The sequence below is a fragment of the Dasypus novemcinctus genome, chromosome X, assembly GCF_030445035.2.
Source record: "Dasypus novemcinctus isolate mDasNov1 chromosome X, mDasNov1.1.hap2, whole genome shotgun sequence".
Taxonomy (NCBI): domain Eukaryota; kingdom Metazoa; phylum Chordata; class Mammalia; order Cingulata; family Dasypodidae; genus Dasypus; species Dasypus novemcinctus.
This window is the reverse complement of record NC_080704.1, coordinates 57,941,092-57,960,689: the sequence shown is the minus strand read 5'-3', so window position 1 is coordinate 57,960,689 and position 19,598 is coordinate 57,941,092. Positions and strand designations below refer to the sequence as shown.

Here is a 19,598-nt window from a genome sequence, read left to right as displayed (position 1 = left end):
AGTATGAGACAGGAACATTTAAGTAGCCGTAATGAGTGAGGTATCTAGGTATCCGGAATCTCTCAGAAAACATAAGCTGCCCTTCATTTGTCTCCTTATGGTAAAAAATATTACCAAATTTGTAAATGTAAAAACACCTAGGTCGTTAATGAATCTTTTTATAAGCCTGCCAGTATAGGTTTGAATTTCTTTTTACATTATCGTCCCCATTCCCTCCCTCCCATCCCTATACTTCTATAATCAGAAATCAATGGCTACAAAGTTTAGGGTCTTCAGAAACACACCAGAAACCAGATTGGATAAGGTTGTGCTTTATTTATTACATGCATAATTACAAATCTGTGCTAAGTGAAAATGTGTGAAGCAATGGCGACCTGGGTTTAAGCCACACAAAGAAAGGGCTGGACGATCCATTGACCGTTCTTCCAATGTCCATTCCATTGCCTTTAACATGATTGTTTCCATTTCTTACAACTTACATAGCACTTAATTGTCAAAGTACTTTCCATTCATTGTCTCTGTTTACCCTCACAACAACCCTGTGAGGTAGGTAGAGCAATTAGCATTATCCCCATTTTGCATATGGGAACACTGAGGCACAGAGCGGTTAAGATCTTGAGGCTAGTTAGTAGAAGCATAGGGAATAGCAACCAGGTTTCCTAACTCCCCAGTTCATGTTTTCCTTTTTAGACTATGTCGCTATGTATGACCAGGGAGCAGAATGAAGTGAAGAATGAGCCACAGCTTTGGTTCAGGCTGTGCCTATGAACAAGGACCAACACATATCTAAAAGTTAGAATAAAATTAAGAAACCATGGCTAAAGGGTTGGTGACACTCAAATAATTGCTCTGAATAGCTCAGCACCAAGCTTCCTGTGGAAAATCAGGCTATATCAGCTTTGGTTGAAACCAGCTTCTGGATGCTCAGTTATTGCTGATGTCTATATATTAGCTTTAGGTGAATATTTACCAACTTTCAGTAACTAAAATGTCCAGCCAGACAGGTTTTCTTTGGCTACTGCAGTTGGAGCCAGTCCTACAAATAAGTTAATTACAGAGATAATCAAATGGTGGCCCATGGAATGAAACCTGGCCCCTCTGGCCCTCCTGGCCTCACTGGCTCATCCAAGAGGTGATACTTTCCCATGGCCAGCACTGATTGGAGAGAGGTAAAAGCAGGAGGTTGACCTTGGTCAAATGAAGAAGAGTCACCATCATGACATTAGTATGTCATCCTTAGGTGACATGAGCAGGGTACTGTCGTGCCCAACTCCTTTCTGGCCTGTAAGGAGCATAGCTTCCAAAGACAGTTTAAGAGAACAAAATATTAAACACATAATTTCTATCCAGAATGAACTGAATTCTTGATCATTATACAGTCCCAAAGGACCAAACATATAATAAAAAAATACTTATTAAAAAAAAAACCGGAGTGCTAAAAAGTCAAGAAAATGGGAGAAAGCAGCAGAAAGGGCAAAGTGAAATGGAGAAGGAGAAAGAAGAACTCTTGAAGGGTAGTAGATTTTAAGGTACACTGATTAAAATGAACCTGAAAAACTTGATAAAAAGATCTCAGGCCACTTTCTCTTCCCCATTTTGCCAGATGGCATTTCTCTTACCAAATCCTAGACTGCCTCTGAATTTCAACAGATTTTGACTAGTAGATAAGGTTTAGCAATGAATACTTCATGTATCTTCTTTGAGATGCTGAAGCTTCCTGACAACTGTCATCGGATTTAGCACCTTAAGGCAGAGCAAAGGCCCATGGCCTCTTCAACTCAGAAGTATCTTCCATTCTCTATTTTCAGAGCAATCCTCCCTCTCTCCCAAGATCCACATGCAAAACGGTACGCTTGTAATAACTGAGAGAAATTTGGATTTAGGAAATAGGAGAGGTGTGTGTGTGTTTGTGTGTGTAGAGGCAGAATATTTTTTAAAGCCTCATATTTTAAAACAATCATATGATGTCTATCCTTAAAAGGTCAAACTTGAGGCAAATGAGTGTGCAAAGAGCCCGAAGACCCTTTGGCAGGAACTTAAGAGGTAGGAATTTATGAATGCAGGATTGGGCTAGGCGACCTTGGATAGGTACTATCCAAGAATCTCAAACTCTGCACATCATATACTTTCCATCTTTTTTGGGTAATTTGGCAAAATCTGACTACACAGTGGAAAAATCTATTTTGTTCCCTAAAACACTTCAAAACTTTGCCCAGATCCAGATGTTTAGAAATGAGAATGTGGCCAGCAAACATTTGGGGTGTAACTTAACCCACTATTCCAAGAACTTCTCTCCCTGGAGCAAACAACCAAAATTGAAGCAAAGTTCAGTGATCAGGACAGAGGTCCACTACACTGACAACCTCAAGTTTTTTAACCAACTAGCTCCTTGACTTCTGACATGAGAAACACTCACCTTTTCCTTTTTGATATACAATAAGTACATACTAGATAGTCTAAAAATATAATGAACTAAAAAATAATTTGTTATCAAAATTAAAGACAATCCACCTAAAGCTTATCATTTAGGCAATGGCAGTAGAGGCTATACTCCTTCATGAGCAGATGTTTGGGGACAACCCTCTCCAAAAAGTAGACTAGCCTCAAGCCAAATACTGCTTTTGGCCTCTCCTAGGCTTGGAAAGGCTGGTCTTTGGGATACTTGACTTTTTCCTCCCTTGGAGGCACATGACTAAGTAGTTTACAAATGCTGGGATATATGACTTGGGCATGGAAAGGCCTCCTCCCACCATCTCACACAAAATCAGGTTTACCAGGGCTTTTTCACTGCCATAACTTTTAATTCCTTCTCTAAAGGGAGCCCCGTCAATCCCAGAGGTGAACACTTAACCTCAGACCACATTATTTAGATTTCTATTTTTAGAAGGATTCAGTGTTCTACATATCCCACTTACTTTCTAAATTCTTCATTTTCCCCAGGTTTGTCAAGAGTTTGACATTCTGTATAACACTAAGAAAAATGCTCACTGCTTTCTCTAACCTGAGTAATTCACATTTGATTCTAATAGGTAAACCAGTTCCTTCTAACATAGAGTAGATCAGTCATCACTAAGTATTTTGGCAATATAAAACAAACTGACCATTTCAAATTCTCAACATTGTCTTCATGATCATTATTAAAAATTACTTCAAAAATTGCGCCTTGTGATTTATTAAAAAAAACAAAACAAAAGACACTGTGGAGTTATGACCTAATCACAGCAGATAATTTAGATAGTTATTAAAACATAGAGCAATGCTTACGTTCCATAATGGGCTCTCTTATACTTTTTAAAAACATATATTTGCTCTCCTCATACCTGATATGGACTCATAAGTTCTTGGTTCTAAATTACTTTGCAGCCTTAGATCATACTAAGTCCCCATTACTTTATCATTCTCACATCCTAGCAGAATTGAAGACCCACTAGAGAAATTCATACTGTGCTCTGCTCTTCCTGAAAAGAGTTCAGATTCAGCCTTTGGTGCCAAAACAACTGACTTGCTTTGCAGTTCAATCATCAAATTAATTGTTTGCTCTGCCAATTGGCAAATTTAAATAGTCAATGTCAGATTATTCACCAGAGGATATCTATTTTGCAAATTACACCATCCCTACTCCACAGCTGGGCTGAGCCTGAAGGAAACTGGGGCCAGGGAAAGAGAAGAGAGTCAGAAAACACATCTCTGGCAAAACATCCAAATAGAAATAATCTTTAAAGTAGCCATTATTTTGCATTATCAGTCCTCTGCTTCTTCCCTCCAATCATCATGCATTAACTGTTTTGGTTTCTTTTATTCTTTAAATTGAAAACCTGAAGATACAAGAAATAGCAGTTAGACTTTTACAAACCTATAGACTCTCATTCTTTTCATGGCTGGATATATACTGGATACTTTTCTGTAGAAACTCTCAATTTTCTTGAAGCACTTAATGCATCCTAAATAAATCATTCCCCTCTTGGTCTGGCTATTTTCTTTTTTAATATCAAAATAGATGAGTCTCAACTCATATTCATTTTTAAATCACAAATTATCTAGTCTTTGTTACTGAGGTATGTGGTCATTTGATGCTACTGACAGACCTCCCTATACTTGTTTTGTTAGGTAAGTATGTCCAACTGCTGAATTAGCAATGGAGGAAAAAACATTTTTCTGTACCTCAAGACAAGAAACTCGGTATCACAGTGCTGAGCTAGCAGCATAGCAGGGAGCTCTAGCCACAATCAGCCAACCACTGAGTCAAACTATAGGTTTGGACACACAAAGGACACCACACACTACAGCGACTTGTAGCATATGACCTACAAGGATTCCTGAGAAACTGAGGTTAATGAATGAGATTTATCAGAAGTGAGGTATTAAAGGGATATTGTCATTCTTTAGAGGGCCATTCAGTACTTAGCATCTAGAAAGTATTTCTTGGCACAGTGTTATCCAATTTCTTGAATATATTCTCTGAAGTAGCACCTTAACACTGGCTCATCTGTTTAAAATCAAGAACAGAACCTAGAAGAAACACAAGGGCAGACTAGTTTGACACCTTCCATATCCCTGCTGCGCTATGAAATATGACCAAACCTTTCACTGTCATCAAATACTAGAAATACTAACATTTCCTATTTTGAAAACTTTAGTGGAAAAACATGGTTAATAAGATAGGAAATGAACCAGAAATACGCAGATAAGAATTTTGATTTCTACACAATATACAGGGTATACAGAGGGTTGTCAGGCAAATAGTCTCATCTCACATGAGGAAATTCATTGGTAATAAAGGGAACAAAACATAGTTACCGAGCCATGACTGATATAATGTATCCTAGTAAGTTTTTTTCTTTTCATTGAAATACTAGAGTAATATACTTAGAAAGAGAAACTCTTATGATTGCCTTGATATCTTAAAGATAAAAATCAAAATAAGCTTTGTCTACCCAGGTTGGTTTAACAAAAGAATTTCAGATTTTGTGAAGATAAGAACCAAACTGGAGGGAAGTGGATTTGGCTCAACTGATAGAGCATCCGCCTACCATATGGGAGGTCCAGAGTTCAAACCTGGGGTCTCCTTGACCTGTGTGGAGCTGGTCCACACGCAGTGCTGATGCGCGCAAGGAGTGCTGTGCCACGCAGGGGTATCCCCTGCGTAGAGGAGCCCCACGCACAAGGAGTGCACCCTATAAGGAGAGCTGCCCAATGTGTAAAAAGTGCAGTCTGCCCAGGAGAGGCGCTGCGCACACGGAGAGCTGATGCAACAAAAAGAGACACAGATTCCTAGTGCCGCTGACAAGATTGCAAGCAGACACAGAAGAACACATAGTGAATGACAGAGAGAGCAGACCACGGCGGGGGAGGGGGGGAGGGAGAAATAAAATAAAAAATAAATCTTAAAAAAAAAAAAAACCAAGAACCAAACCAGAGATAAAATTCCTAGTATACAGGATCAGCAACTTTTAAAATGTATTATTATACTGAGGTGTTGGGGGGTCACAAGGATATGCTAAGTGACTACTGATTCTGGGTTAGAAGGATGGGAAGAAGTACCAGAAACAAAGTGTGTAAAATGATAAAGGATAAACTCTCACCCCTGGCAGTAAAGCCTTACTGCTCTGAGCATGTAGTGAGGAAATGGAGGCAGGGCAGCAGCAATTGGGTCACACTGCAAAGAAAATAGCTGCGTGTCACCTCTGGTCCATGTGCCATAAGGTCATTGATTTTTGGCTTACAATTTAACTAGCCCTGGGAGTTATTCTTGGTAATCTGAATGATTAACCAGGCACAGTCCTCAATCCCAAAGAAAGGATTCATTACTGAGGGGTGGAAAGGGGAAAAGAATAGAGTGGGGATAACTATGTGGATAAAACTATAGAAAATGAAATAGTGGTAGGAATGATGGTGGTGGCTCTGTACTCTCACCATGTGTCCCTATAGTGAGATGTTTTTACTGCAGTAAAGGTGGTATGAAATTGAAACAGGCACCTTTTCAATTGGATACAAGCACCTTTGGTGTTACCAGGCCTTGTCCACACCCCTGGGTCTTAGGTTGGCTCTGCATTTTATTTAGAATTATAAGGAGCCTGAAGGGAGTCACAGCTGCCTATCCTGTTCCAACACCTTGCATATATCTAAAAGTACCCCAAGCCTAATTCAAGCTCATGGGAACAACACTGGCCTGCTATATATACTTAATGTTTGGAGGAGGCATGAGTGTCCAGTTAGTTTAGTATTGGTGGTCTTTACAAAGGAATGCATGAGAATGCAGATGCAGCTCTGGATCTTCCCTGGTTTACCCGTAAGCAGTCAAGAATTGGTTCCTTTTACTATTCTTACATATTCCAGAAGCCTAAAGCACCATCATTCATGGAGGTGGCATCTGGGCAAGAGGATTAGTTAGGATATCACAAAAATGTAAAATTCCTAATCACTGATTTTGCCTAGAACTTTACTAATCATTCATTTTGAGGAAGGTAGAATGCAATCATTCCTTGCTACTAACAAATTCATGGCAAAGTCTTTGTCTACTAGCTAACAAAGACCATATGGAAAATTACCCTTTTTGCAGATAAGAAGAAAGCTCTATAACTTATCTTTGTGCACTTCAAAAGAGTACCAGGAAAAAGCAAGCCTATAAAAGTCAACCTCTCTACATTTGTTTAGAGGAGATTAACCAAAGCAGCAATTCTTATAATCAGAAATTAAAATAAACATATACATACAAACAAACTAATAATGCTAAATATTGTAACAGGAATAAGATAACATTTGAATTGAATCTTCACAGTCTAGAAAACACCAATGCAACTTTCCTTCTGGCTTTCCTTTCTGGGTTTGGGAAAGCAAAGCCCCTTGTTTGTACTTCATCTTCCACCAATAACAGAGCTCCAAAAAGTGACTTTTAATGAGTTTCCTGAAAGGCTATAGGTCAGGATGGTTGGAATTCTTCTTGCATAGTTTTCAGTGATTGCATATTGGCTAACAATTACATTTTAAATTTTAAAAAATCTAAAAAGAAAGAGAAGTAGAAGTAAACCATAGCAATCTTCTTTTACTCTTTTGTGAAACCTTCCTAATGCAATGTCATAGAAACTTAACTGTATTTTCTCCTAAAGAGAAGATTAATTTCCAGAGATTATGTAGTACAACTCGTTAACTTGTAGGAAAGAGTCAACACTAATATAACTTCATCACTCAAATATGGGAGTGTGTTTTGGGTACCCAGTTTAAAAAAATGTATCCATGGTCTGCAATGTCCTTCCTGTTATAAATCCATTACAACACTGTGATTTTAGTTAAAGAGAATGGAATCAGGATCTTGGTTGGCCATCTGTGCTATATGCTTTAACACATCCTTTTTGGTAATGATTCCAAGCAGTCGTCTAAAAAACAAAACACAATACAACAAAACAAAAATAAAACTGCAGTTAAAATAGCATTCCCAAAGGTGACACTGTTCCTCCTTAGTCCTTTTCAACTTTGTTTTTGAACACTATCTGCACGTACAGAATGATGAGATAATAGGACTAGATTAAATATATCAGGCCAATGGGACAATGCATAGGTCCCTAAACATGCTTTAAGTATTTCTACCTCTAAGTCTTACATCATGTAATTTCCTCAGGTTTAAATATTCTTCTCTACATTTATGACTCTTACTTATCCTTTGTAGCCCAGTTCAAATGCCCCACTTCCAGAATACTTTCCCTGATCCTATAAACCAGCAGTAACTGTGCCTTCCATCTAGCAAAGCACTTAAAATTTTTTTGTATGTGTATGTGTGCTTTTTCTGTAGCACTTGTCCTATTTGCTATAATCACTGTGTATTCTTAGCTTCCCTACAATACTGTATACTCCTTTAGAACAGAAAAGGGTCTTATTCACTTTTGTCTCTAACCAGAATTTAGTGGAATGCCTTCTTACAGGAAGTAGGGATTCAGTTTGAGCAAACCAGTTAGTGAAAATCCCCTTACTGATTTAAATCCTGTAAGAGATCTGTTAAACCACTTAGAAATTTCAAAATATTGAATTAGCATACCATGCTTGGGGGAAGAATCCATACCTCTCCTCAACTTCCTCTCTTTTCCAATAAAAAGAGCAGGGCTTCCTTTTAGATAACAAATACACCAGAAAGGAAAGAGCTTAGGCTTTGGGAGCTAGACTTGTAATTAAAGCTTACCTCTTTTATTTAACTGGGGGTCCTTGTGCAAATCATTAAACCTCACTGCAACTTGGTTTTCTCATCCTCAAATAATAACAACAAGGGTACTGAAAGGATCAAGTGCTATACATATACTATTTAATACCACTATAATTTCAGTGCTGCTTGTTCATAAGAATATAGCTGTTTCTTTTTGGCGGGGAGAACTGAGTTATTTATAATGTGCAAGCAACAGTTCATATCTCTCCAATACACTTTCTTCCCCACATTTCCCTTCTCTCAATTATCATGATGCAAGAGACATATCCAATCTTTGTCTCTGAGCTTCAAAAAGACCTATAATTGTTACTAGTGGTCATTTCGGTTGGATGCTCCTTACATTCTTTCTCTACATTCTCTTTTCTCCCATTCTCCCACAATTCAATTGGCCTTCACCCAAGAGTTTTCTCACCCATTGTGTGTCACCAGGCATTGCCGCAGCCCCAGCTTGCGGAAGATATCTACTACAATCTCCATGGGCGTAAGGTCAGTCACAGTGAAAGGGCTGAGATCCAGGATGTTCCGGAGCTTTAGGGTGGGTGGAGTGTACGGTGGCACTGGAGGAGAATGCTCAGTGAAATAAATGATGGAAGTGCTCACAACCCCATCCTGTTTCTTCCGAGCATTTTCTATTTGAAAAGTGGAGAGGGGGGAAAAAGTTGAAAACAGAAGTGCTAATTCTATCCTTCTGGCCCCTAACCAGTTCCCTCTTCCCTCTCTCTCCTCCAATTTCGCACGTTTATTTATTTCCATACTAGATTCTATTATCCCCTTTCTGAAATCCTTACCAATTGAAATAATGAGATCTCTTCGGAGGACAAAACCCACAAGTCTTTGGGACTCCCGGGATACCACCACTGGGAAGCCACTATAAGTGGTTTCATTGATTATGGTCTCTACATCCTCCACAGTCATACTATCCTGAGTAAGGACAGTCAGCAAAGGGTCATTTCTCCGGGGTTTCATCACATCCATTGCCAGGGTCTTATGAGCAAACTCTTCTTTGGCTTCAAGAAAGGGGTATCCATTGAGACGGATGTGGGCATCATAAATGCCCTCCCGCCCAAGAGCATCTGCCACCCATTTGCTTGTCATGGCTGCAGCCATTAGAGGCACAATGTATTCCAAGCCACCGGTTAGTTCAAACATTATGACAACAAGAGAAACAGTCATCCGAGTCACCCCGCCTGTAAAGCAATAAAACAGGTTATTGAAGGCAGGCAAAGTATAGGGTTCATTACAATTACTAGCCTGTCAGAGGCTCCATCCAGAAAATTTACTTATCAGAAACAATTACTGTAATGGAGTCTCACACATAACCACAGACCCCAGCAACTGCATTAAAGTAAGGTTCCAGTGTACATGATTCAGAGTTCTCAAAATAAGATCTACAAAACTACAACTACGAGATGACTTCTTGATTTTTCATTTTTCTATTGCTTTTTTTCTAATCATAAAAGTAATACATGCCCACTGTGGAAAGCTGAGAAAAGTATATAAAAGAAAATAATTATTATCCATAAGCTCACTGCCTAGAAATAAGCACAGTAAATGTTTTGAACTATTTTCTTCAAGGTTGTTTCTATGCAAACATGTATATTTTTATACAGGTGAGATCATATTATTTGTTAAATTCCATGCTTTTCTCAACTTTATGCTGGGAAAATTTCCCACATTATTAGAAATATATCTGACTTATTTAAAGAGGAATGTAGATATGTATAGTAAAGAATCCTTTCTTAAAGCACTTCAAAAAGGGCCAACTAAATGAGAAACTGATGGTCATTTTAAAAATCTGCAGTTACTTGTGTTTAATATCACTCGACTTTATGTCACCGAGGTAGCAACTTCTTTGAAATCAATGCAAACACATACTCACCTAAGCATGCTGCAGCTCCCACCATTGCATAAAGGCCAGGTGTAATACAGTCAGCACCTTGACTACACCAGCTATTGAAAATGGCCCAGTCATGGTGGTAATAAGCCAGCTGTTCCATTCCTACTCCTAAAAGTCGGCCCACTATAGCACCAACAGCCATGCTAGGGATAAAGAGGCCAGAAGGGATCTACAAAGGAACAGCAATATATGGTTAATGAGAAATTATGTCATGGCTTGGCATATGATAAGGGCAATAGGATTGTCCCTCTGCAAAGCAAACAGGCCAATGACCATTTAACTATGCACTATGCTAGCAACTGGCTGTAAGATTTGTGTAACACTACAGTGACTAGAGGTTCTCTGGGACGTGCAGGCAAGCATAACCACAAAGCAGCTTACCCTGATTCGGGGTCCATTAGGCAAGAGCCTGAACTCCCCAGACCAACACAGAACTGGAGGCAGAAACTAAGCCTTTCCCAAAGAAAAAGGAAAATAGGTGGAGTTTCTCATATATGCAAACATTTCCCCCAATGTTGAAATCTTATCAACAACAACAGCTACCCTTTATTGACCATCTATCATGTTCTGTATTAGATGCTCTACCTACAAGATTTCATCAGTTCTTTACAACAACCCTTGGGGACAGGCACTATTATTCCCAAATCACAGAGAAGTAACCTAAGGTTAAGAGGTTAAGTAATTCACCCAAGGTCAAGTTTTAGCAAATCCTGATACTGTGTTTTAAATGCAATGCTCATAAACCACTCTCATGTCAAATCTTAACCCATTGCTCACATAAAAAGGATGGCAGTTGAGGTTTCAGTTTAAAGTTTAAAAAGCAGTGTAAAGAAAGACTAAGCAAAATTTTAAAATGAGATAATGACAACTATTGCATGGCTATCTAAAAAGGAACCCATATCTATCTCCCTACTCTTTTTCTTGACTCCTAAGATGCATAATAGTGAATTCTAAGTTTTCTGTGGTAAGAGAAGGAAATGGTGACAGGATATTGAAAAAGTCAGATTCTTTAAAGATAGCTTGCACTAGATTTTGGAATGCACTAGATTTTGAATCTGGGTGGGTCTAATGGTCTACAAATTCATTTTAAACAAAGAATGACGCCACAAGATGCAGATTAATTCAAGAAGCAATGCAAAACTTTTTAGACTCTACATCCTATACCTTTGTTGAGGGGGTGGATGACATCATCTCGGAAATGACAATAACAACTAAAGTGAGTTGCTGTGCCTTATTTTCTAGTTTGAATCTCAGTTTCCTTGAGAATAGAAGGAAGTAACTTGGTAGTGGGGTGTTAAAGATAAGAAACAAAAACCTAAGAAGGGAGGAGTTAATGCTCAACTGGTATAGTCTGTTTAGGGTGATGGAAAAGCTTTGGTGATGGATGGTGGTGACAGTAGCACAACATTGTGAATATATTTCACACTACTGAATTATATATTTGAAAGTGGTTAAAATGATTAATATGAGTAGTGTGTGTGTGTGTGTGTACCAGGAATAGAACTCTACAACACAAAGAATGAGCCCCAATGTAAATGATGGGTTATAGTTAATAATATAAGGTTTCATCAATTGTAACAAAGGTACCACACTTAATGCAAAGTGTAAATAATAGGAAACTGGAGGGCAGGGGATATGGGAACTCTGTACTTTCTACATGATTTATAAACCTACAACCACTCTAATAAAAAAATTTAAAAAAATTAAAAATTTAAAAACTAGGAGGAGGAAAATACTTAATCAGTTTTACTTTCTGGTTTCTTCTGAAACATGGAAGTGATAATTGGTACTGAAAGTAAAGCATGCAGGCCTGATATTTGCTTTTAAAAGTTAAATACTAATTTTAGATCACCTCTCAAGTAGATACTCAGTTCTTGACAATTGAGCTTTGATATTAACTATCAAAATATGTTTAGAAATATATTAGGTTTATCCACATGGAATTGCTATTTTAGTGGTCAAAATGATAGAATACTGAAAACTTTATTTGGTTCGCCCTAATATTTTGCTTTGTCAAATACTGTTTCAATATGAAATGCACTGGAATATATACCTCATCATCCTTTTTGAAAGGCAAAAATGTCTTCTAAAGAAGAGAGAAAACATTTCTACCTAAATTCTCCTCACTGAGGTTTGCATTTGATCTAAAACTAGGCCTGGAAAATATGAGGTAGAGGTACAATTGTCCAGGAAGTTATGAGAACATGTGGGTAAAAAGGCTATTTGGGGTAGAGAAATAATGTTTGGTGCAGCTGAAAGCTCCACATGGCTACCAGGATTGTATAACTTGGTTTTTCCCTCCCAAACCTATAACATATATCCATCGAGTCCAAAAGATCCACACCTTCATGCCAAAGGTGAATATTGTGATGACAATTTTCAGGATGAGCGTCAAAGCCAGCTGCCACATAGCACTGTAGACTCCCACACCAGCAGGTCTGTCAGGCAGTTCACTTCCCTTGCTTGTGTTGAAATAATTCTCATAATCACAGAGCTTGGAGGAGTCCAGAAGGCCACAGTCATTAAATAGTTCAGAAATTAGCTCACTTGTGCTCATACGGGTATATTCATTGGGAAAAGACAAGATGGCAGTGATGGCTGTCACAACAAGTACCTCTATGACAGGAAACTTGCCCAACTGAGTGGTCTTACGCTTCCGACACCAGACAATATTTGCGCGAATGAACAAAGCTCCCCATAGACCACCAAATATGCCGAGTAGAATGAATGGCACAAGCTCAAAGAGATGCCATGGTGTGTGAAACTCCACATAAAATAGAACCAGGCGGCTGTTGCCAAAAGGATTGATGGAGCGTAGAGTAAATGCTGCCACCAAGGCAGCAAAGAACGAACGCCACAACGTTTTAAGTGGAAAATAGTAGCTGACCTATAGAGAAAGGGTGAGAAAGAAAACTCAGTCAATAGGCAGAAACCATTTTGGGGGAAAAGTTTGTGCTGGGAGAATTAGAGTTGAGGATGAAAACTGCCCATAGATTTCTAGAGTTCCACGGTGAAGCACTGAGTTGGGCAGAGAGACAATGTACATATATCATGGGCCAATATTCCCGACACGAAATCATTCACATGCTCGACAGACAGTTAAAAGCAGTTACCTCTTCTAGGCTGAATAATACTCCACCGATAGGTGCCCCAAAGGCTACAGATACACCAGCTGCTGCTGCAGCTGACAAGACCTACAATCCAAAATTCACAATTAGTAATAGGATAATGCTACTTTCCTACCTTCAACCACATTTTTCAAATGAATGTTAGTGGCTGCTAAACACAAAAAAAATCTTTACATGCTCCATATCAAGTTTACAAAAAAATTAAGTGCATTTATATTCACCTTGAGAGCAAACATTGTATATAGATACTGAATTTGGAACACACTTAGTCACATGCTTCAAGAGGTAAGCAAGAGGCCTTTTCCTTTGTAATTAATTTAGGCATATACTTTATTCCAAATTATGTCCCCCATCCCCAATATACCCAAAATGGTAACAGAATTTGAGTTTGTGGACCTATTTACCACCTAAATGGAGCACTCACAGTGATATATTTTCATAGCCTTTTGTAAAAGAAGGCTTTTTCAATGAGATTTTAAAGACAGTTCTAAGAATACAAAACTGAAGTTACATTTGGCTCACAGCTAATCAGGAGCTGCAAATTCTGAAATATTCACACAATAAGTATTTAGGGTTTCTTGTACTATGTGTCCTACTCCATGTCCAGTGACCTACGGAAACAGAAATAGGAAGGCAGTTAGAAACAAAGTTGAAGATAGATTTTGAGGGGAAGAGAAGACCTACATATGTTTAGGTGTGGCCAGAAAAGGGGCTAGAAAAGAGAGGAAGAGGAAGAAGGGGTCAGAGTGAGAGAATAATGGGCCTAAAGAGGGGGGTACAGAGCCCAAGTGAGCTTACAAATATATTTAGAGAGCCAACCTTTGTATGTATCTATGCAGATACATGGAAAATGCACATAACAAATGCTAATAATTGCAAACAAAACCAAAATTAAGAGAAGTATAGAGTCCTTTCTCTATACTTCTGCTTGCTGTGGACAGATATATGATTGGGCTACTAAGGAAATGTTTTAAGGAGAAAGTTGGACGAAATTTAAAATATTGAATAAAAGGGCTCTTGGCAAAATAAGTAGGAAGGTTTCTCCCAGAGGAAAATGAAGGGAAGAAAGGAGTGAGAACTAAATTCAGCCAACATGGAACTTGTGAAAGGGGAATTCAGTGATTATGTTTAGGATGAATTATGAGGGGGAAGTAAAAATCAGGTTGCCTAGTTTGCCTTAATTTTATATTGAAGAATGGAGTCTGCCCATACCCTTCCTTTTCAAATCTCTATTTTACTTTCAACCATCTGCCTACTTTGAGAAAGTTGTTGGACACTAAAGGGTTGCTGCTGTTGGGGAGAACAACAGGAAAAAATAACTGGAAAATCTAAATAAACAAAATGATATAATAAACTAAAGATTCCGATATTCATGAGTCTAATTAGAGAAATAAGAAATCTGTACAGAGAAACAGTCAACTTAAACCCCCATCTCATTTTTAAAGAAATTATTAGAACAAAAATGCCAGTTTTATGGAATGCAAGTAATTGGCCATCTACGCTTTCAAATTCACCTTCCATCCATGTAAACACAGTAACAATCAACAATTTACTAAACTCTTGTCCATTAAAATGGCCTTTAAACCCTTTAACCTCTACTATACGCCATTCCTGTTTAACCAGCTCACCAATTTAATACTATCTTTATGTTCTTCTACCATACAACAGCAGAACAATGACTCAGAGTTCCCTCTCCCCTGGTAGCCTTCTTCTCCTTTCTAACTGTGCCAGGAACTTCCTCTCTTAGACTACCAAATTTATTTCATATTTGAAATTTAAGCATGTTTGAGTTTCCTTCTGGATCTTGTGGTTAGTTATTTTTCAGAATAAATTTCTAGGTTCCAGTCTGGTGAAAAATCCTTTTTAATGAAATGACCTTGGTCTTGACCCATTCCATATGGGTTTTCTTGGTAATTCAAGAAAAGTAGAGCAAGAATCATGATTTTCATAAGTTCTTAATTCTAGCAGGACAAAGTAATCAACAACTTGGACCATTAAAAAAGAAGTTCTTCATCCTCAAAATAATGTACATTAACAACTGCATAAAGACATCCTGTGGTGTGACATAAGTCAGTTACAAAAGGACAGATATTATAGTGTGATCTCACTGATAAGAAATAATTAAAATAAGCAAACTCATAAAAGTCAGAAACTAGAATATAGGTTACCAGAGGCTGAGTGGGGGTAGGGAATGGAGAGTTAATGCTTAAATTGTACAGCTTCTGTTTGGGGTGATGTAAAAGGTTTAGTAATGGATGGTGATGATGTTAACAAAACATTGTAAATGTAATTACCAGCAACTGAATTAAACATTTGAATGTGGCTAAAAGAGGAAATTTTAGGTTGAATATGTATATGTTGCTAGAATAAAAATGAAAAAAATAAACCATAGGTCTGTACACCACAAACAGGGAACTCTAATGTAAACTATGACCTACAGTTAATAGTACAATTATAAAAATGTTCTCTCATCAGCTGCAATAAATATACCACACTAATGTAAGGAGTTAATGGTGTTGGAAGGGTATGGGAATTCTTTATTTCTTGCTTTATTTTTCTGTAAACCTACAGGTTTTCTAATTAAAAATTTATATTAAAAAATTCTTCATTCTCAGAGTAATGTACATTAACAACTGCATAAACATGAGAAAAACTAGAAATGCTGCAGTGGGCCTAATTTAGTGGGGTTGAGGCAGAAAGCAGAGAGATATCCAACGGTGAGTGTGATGATTAATTTCATGTGTCAGCTTGGCTAGGTTATGGTGTCCAGTTTTTGGTCAAATAAGCACTGGCCTGACTATAACTGTGAGGATATTTCCTGGATTTAAATTGTTAGTCAGTTGACTGCATCTATTGCTGATTACATCTACAATCAACAGAGAAGATTGCCTTCAGCACCTGGAGAAGTCTCATCCAATCAGTTAAAAACCTTAAAGGGAGAACTGATGATTTCTGCAGTCAGAAAGAGGAATTTCTATCTCTACTCCAGGCAGCCAGTTTCTCTTGGGGAATTCATCATCACCTTCATTGAGTTTCCAACTTCCGGCCTGCCCTACAGAATTTGGACTTGCCAATCCCCATGGTGGCATGAGCCAATTCCTATAATAAAACTCTTAATCTTCACATATATATGTATATTCTGTAGGTTCTGTTTCTCTGGAGAATGCTAATACATGGAAACTAATTCAGTGTGGCATCAGGCAGAAATAAAAAAAAGCATCTGAAACACAAAGGCATCTGAAATATACAGCATATATATTTATTTGACAAGAATAAGCAAGTTCTTAAAAAATATGTTTTTATAGTTTATTTTATATTAGAAAGACATATTTGAATAGAATTATATACAATAAAAAGTTAAAGTTCTTACTTCTTCATTACTACCTCATGTCCCCACTTTCCAGAGGTAGCCACTTTTTAATAGTCTGAGGTATAAATTCACTTCTGAGTGAATTTCTAACTGCATATATATACAGCTTTAAAAGCACTAATTATACTATACACATCATTCATAAATTGGCTCTTAAAACTTAATAGCATTGTATAGCATAATGCCATGTCAGTATGCATAGAGCTATCTCATTGTTTTTAATGGCTGCATAGTATTCCAAAGCATAGACAGAATATTGTTTATTCAATCAGTCCCCTATTGATAGACATTCAGAGTGTTTCTTTACCACTACACTGACAAATGCTATACTGACTACCCTATACATCCACTTTTATGCATGCAGATGCTAGGATGTCTGTAGAATAAATCCCTAGAAATAGAATTTCTAAACCACAGGGTATTTGCATTAATATTGCTACAATCCCCAAATTGTTGTCCCTAAGATTGTGCCATTTATACCCTCACCAACAATGAGTATATCAAGGCTATTTATTTATTACCTCTCTGCGTTTGGCTTCATTCTTCCTGTATTTGTTGAAGCAGTGGCACAGTATATTTCCACAGCAGCAAGCCACATGCACTAGGGGGCCCTCTTTGCCCAGGCTCAAGCCAGATGACACTGCCAGCACCAATGTGATCGTTTTGATAATCAGGGTCCATTTACCCAAATAGCCTCTAATAATGAAACCACTCAAGATCGTTTTTATCTGTTGGTCAAACACAGAGAGATTGGGTACAGACTAAGCAAGGAAACAAGACTAAGAGGCAATAATTTGGACTTCAATATAGAAACTATACTTTTTGAACAAGCAGCATACAAATATTTTGTCTTACATTGATCCCAGTGTGAGAGGAAGCCCTGGAGCTCAAGAAAACAAAAACTGTCCTTCAAATTTTCATGTTCCTTTTTTTCCCCCTTCTCCCACCTCCCTTCCCCTTCCCTCCCTCCCTTCCTTCTTGCCATGTGACTATAAGAATGTATGGGAAGGTGGAGAGGTATAGCCTTGATTCTCTGCCAAAGAAAGCTGTTACTATTACTTGGTCAGGAAATAGAAAGGGGTAAGCTCATCCCAGTTACCTGAAATCTTGGTGGTTGCAGTCACTGTCAAGGACTCTAAATTAAAAATAGTTAGAAATAGGGTTTTAACCTCCTCTCCTCATTCTAGCCCAATCCCATTGTGGGAAATGTAACAGTTTTCTGTTCTAACAAAGTTGATAATACCACTACCAAAAAGTAGAGTGTGAAGCCAAACTCTTGGGATCTATACCAGGAGCTTCTTGGGTAAGGAGTGAGGGAGGTCTTCAGAAGGCTGGTTCAATATGAACCCTCAAGAGACTAAGAATCAATTTCTTTAATTCCAGATAGGCCAGACTGGCTGGAAGGAGAAGACTTCAGGAGAGAACTAGAGGGGCCCTAGACTACCTCAGGATCTAGTCCTAATACTCAAATTGCAGCATATGATAGAATACCTACTAAAAGATTTTAACCAAAAAGTATTTATTATTGGTACAATTTATAAACCATTTTAGTGACTCACCTCAGGGATTCCAGAACCACAGGCATAAGGTGCAAACACCTTGACAAGATACACGGCAAGGAAGGCAAATAGAAGAGCCCAAAGGACATACATGAAATAATTGACTATGTAGGCAAAGGCTCCCTGGAAAAAAAAGAAAGCAGCTTATTTTAGCCTGGACATCCATAGTGATGCACGTACCACTTCTGAGTAGTGGGTTTGTCAGGAAAGGAAATCATCAGACCAACATTAAATCACTCAAGAGGTTCCTTAGCCAAGCAACTAATGAAACGCTGCCACTCCACTTGCTACTGAAAATGAAACACTTTGCTATACACCCAGAGCAAATTTACAAAGGATTCTAAGGATGGAAAAAGAGGTAGAGAAAACTGAAAACTGTAAACAAAATTCACTTCCTATATGAGTTTTTTGATAGGTTTTGCAGTCAAATATATATTACTTCACATCAATTTTGTCGAGTCCTAACAGCCTTTTTACTGGAATGGCTGAAACTTGGCTACACATTTGAAACATGGACAGGCTCTAAAGCTCCATTAAATTCACCTTTGACTACCTACCTCAGTGTCAAATTCTCACAGGAGGTTATATTTACTAAAATTCCTGTTTTTTTTTCTTAAAATACACAACTAAGCTCTCTAGAGATCAACTACATTTTTGAGAGAATTTTGCTGCTGCATACTCAGCCTGGATCACAAAACAAAACCAGCTAGTAGCCAGATATTCTAAGAAATAAAATGGCAATGGCTACTTTCAAAGTGGAGAGAATATGTTAGTGAGACTATTCTCTTATGATAATGAAATGTGCCCCCAAAAAAATCTAGCTTGATCCCTAATAAGGATTCACCATCATTAAAGAGCTCGCAAATAGTCATTTCTTATTTTTTAAAAATCAATTTTGAACATTAGGAGACTATGTTTGTTGGTGGAAATATTAAGAGCCCAAACTCACTCAAATTACATGAAATGCAAAACCCAATGGACTTTTGACTTTATAAAACATCATTAAAATAATTCCTTGACCTAGACAAGGAGAACCAGAAAGCTCAGTTCTTTTCTGAGTTATTATTTTGACACAGGTTTACCATTATCCTAATTCCTCAGAAAAATAAAGTCCCTCTTAGTCCCTAAAGAGACAATTGCTATCTCCCTGTCTTTCAAATGTAGTTAAGGAGGAAGGGGACTCTGCAGGTAAGAGATAAGAGAGAGAAAAAAGGAAAGTAATTGAAACCGCCCAGAGACACAACTCCTTGAAACCTAGAAGAATATTCTCCCAGGCAAGGCATTCATTCATAAAAAGGAGACCCAGAGCATTGTGTCACTCAAGAACAAATCTCAAGCTCCAGTTGGAAAGTTACTGTTGAAACACTCACACACACACAGCTATAAAGTGGTAGCACAAGGGAGCATTATGGTAACGGAACAATTTTACATCTTGATTGGGGTAGCAGTTACA

The 19,598-nt window shown here is 37.9% G+C and overlaps 1 protein-coding gene across 5 annotated transcripts in view; it reads right to left on the bottom strand.

Annotated features, from left to right (window-relative positions):
* Nucleotides 1-295: 295 nt before the first annotated feature.
* The window catches only part of CLCN5 (chloride voltage-gated channel 5), a 161,169-nt gene continuing 141,866 nt past the window's right edge, over nucleotides 296-19,598 (bottom strand). For all 5 annotated transcript variants that reach the window (XM_004465032.4, XM_023590708.3, XM_071213389.1 and 2 more), the window contains 8 exons: nucleotides 18,146-18,268; nucleotides 17,108-17,314; nucleotides 13,202-13,282; nucleotides 12,433-12,975; nucleotides 10,071-10,257; nucleotides 8,980-9,378; nucleotides 8,604-8,820; nucleotides 296-7,373 (listed from right to left, as the gene is read on the bottom strand). In XM_004465032.4, the coding sequence (XP_004465089.1) occupies nucleotides 7,283-7,373; nucleotides 8,604-8,820; nucleotides 8,980-9,378; nucleotides 10,071-10,257; nucleotides 12,433-12,975; nucleotides 13,202-13,282; nucleotides 17,108-17,314; nucleotides 18,146-18,268 (1,848 nt within the window). In that variant the 3' untranslated portion in view covers nucleotides 296-7,282. The remainder of the gene's footprint in view (nucleotides 7,374-8,603; nucleotides 8,821-8,979; nucleotides 9,379-10,070; nucleotides 10,258-12,432; nucleotides 12,976-13,201; nucleotides 13,283-17,107; nucleotides 17,315-18,145; nucleotides 18,269-19,598) is intronic.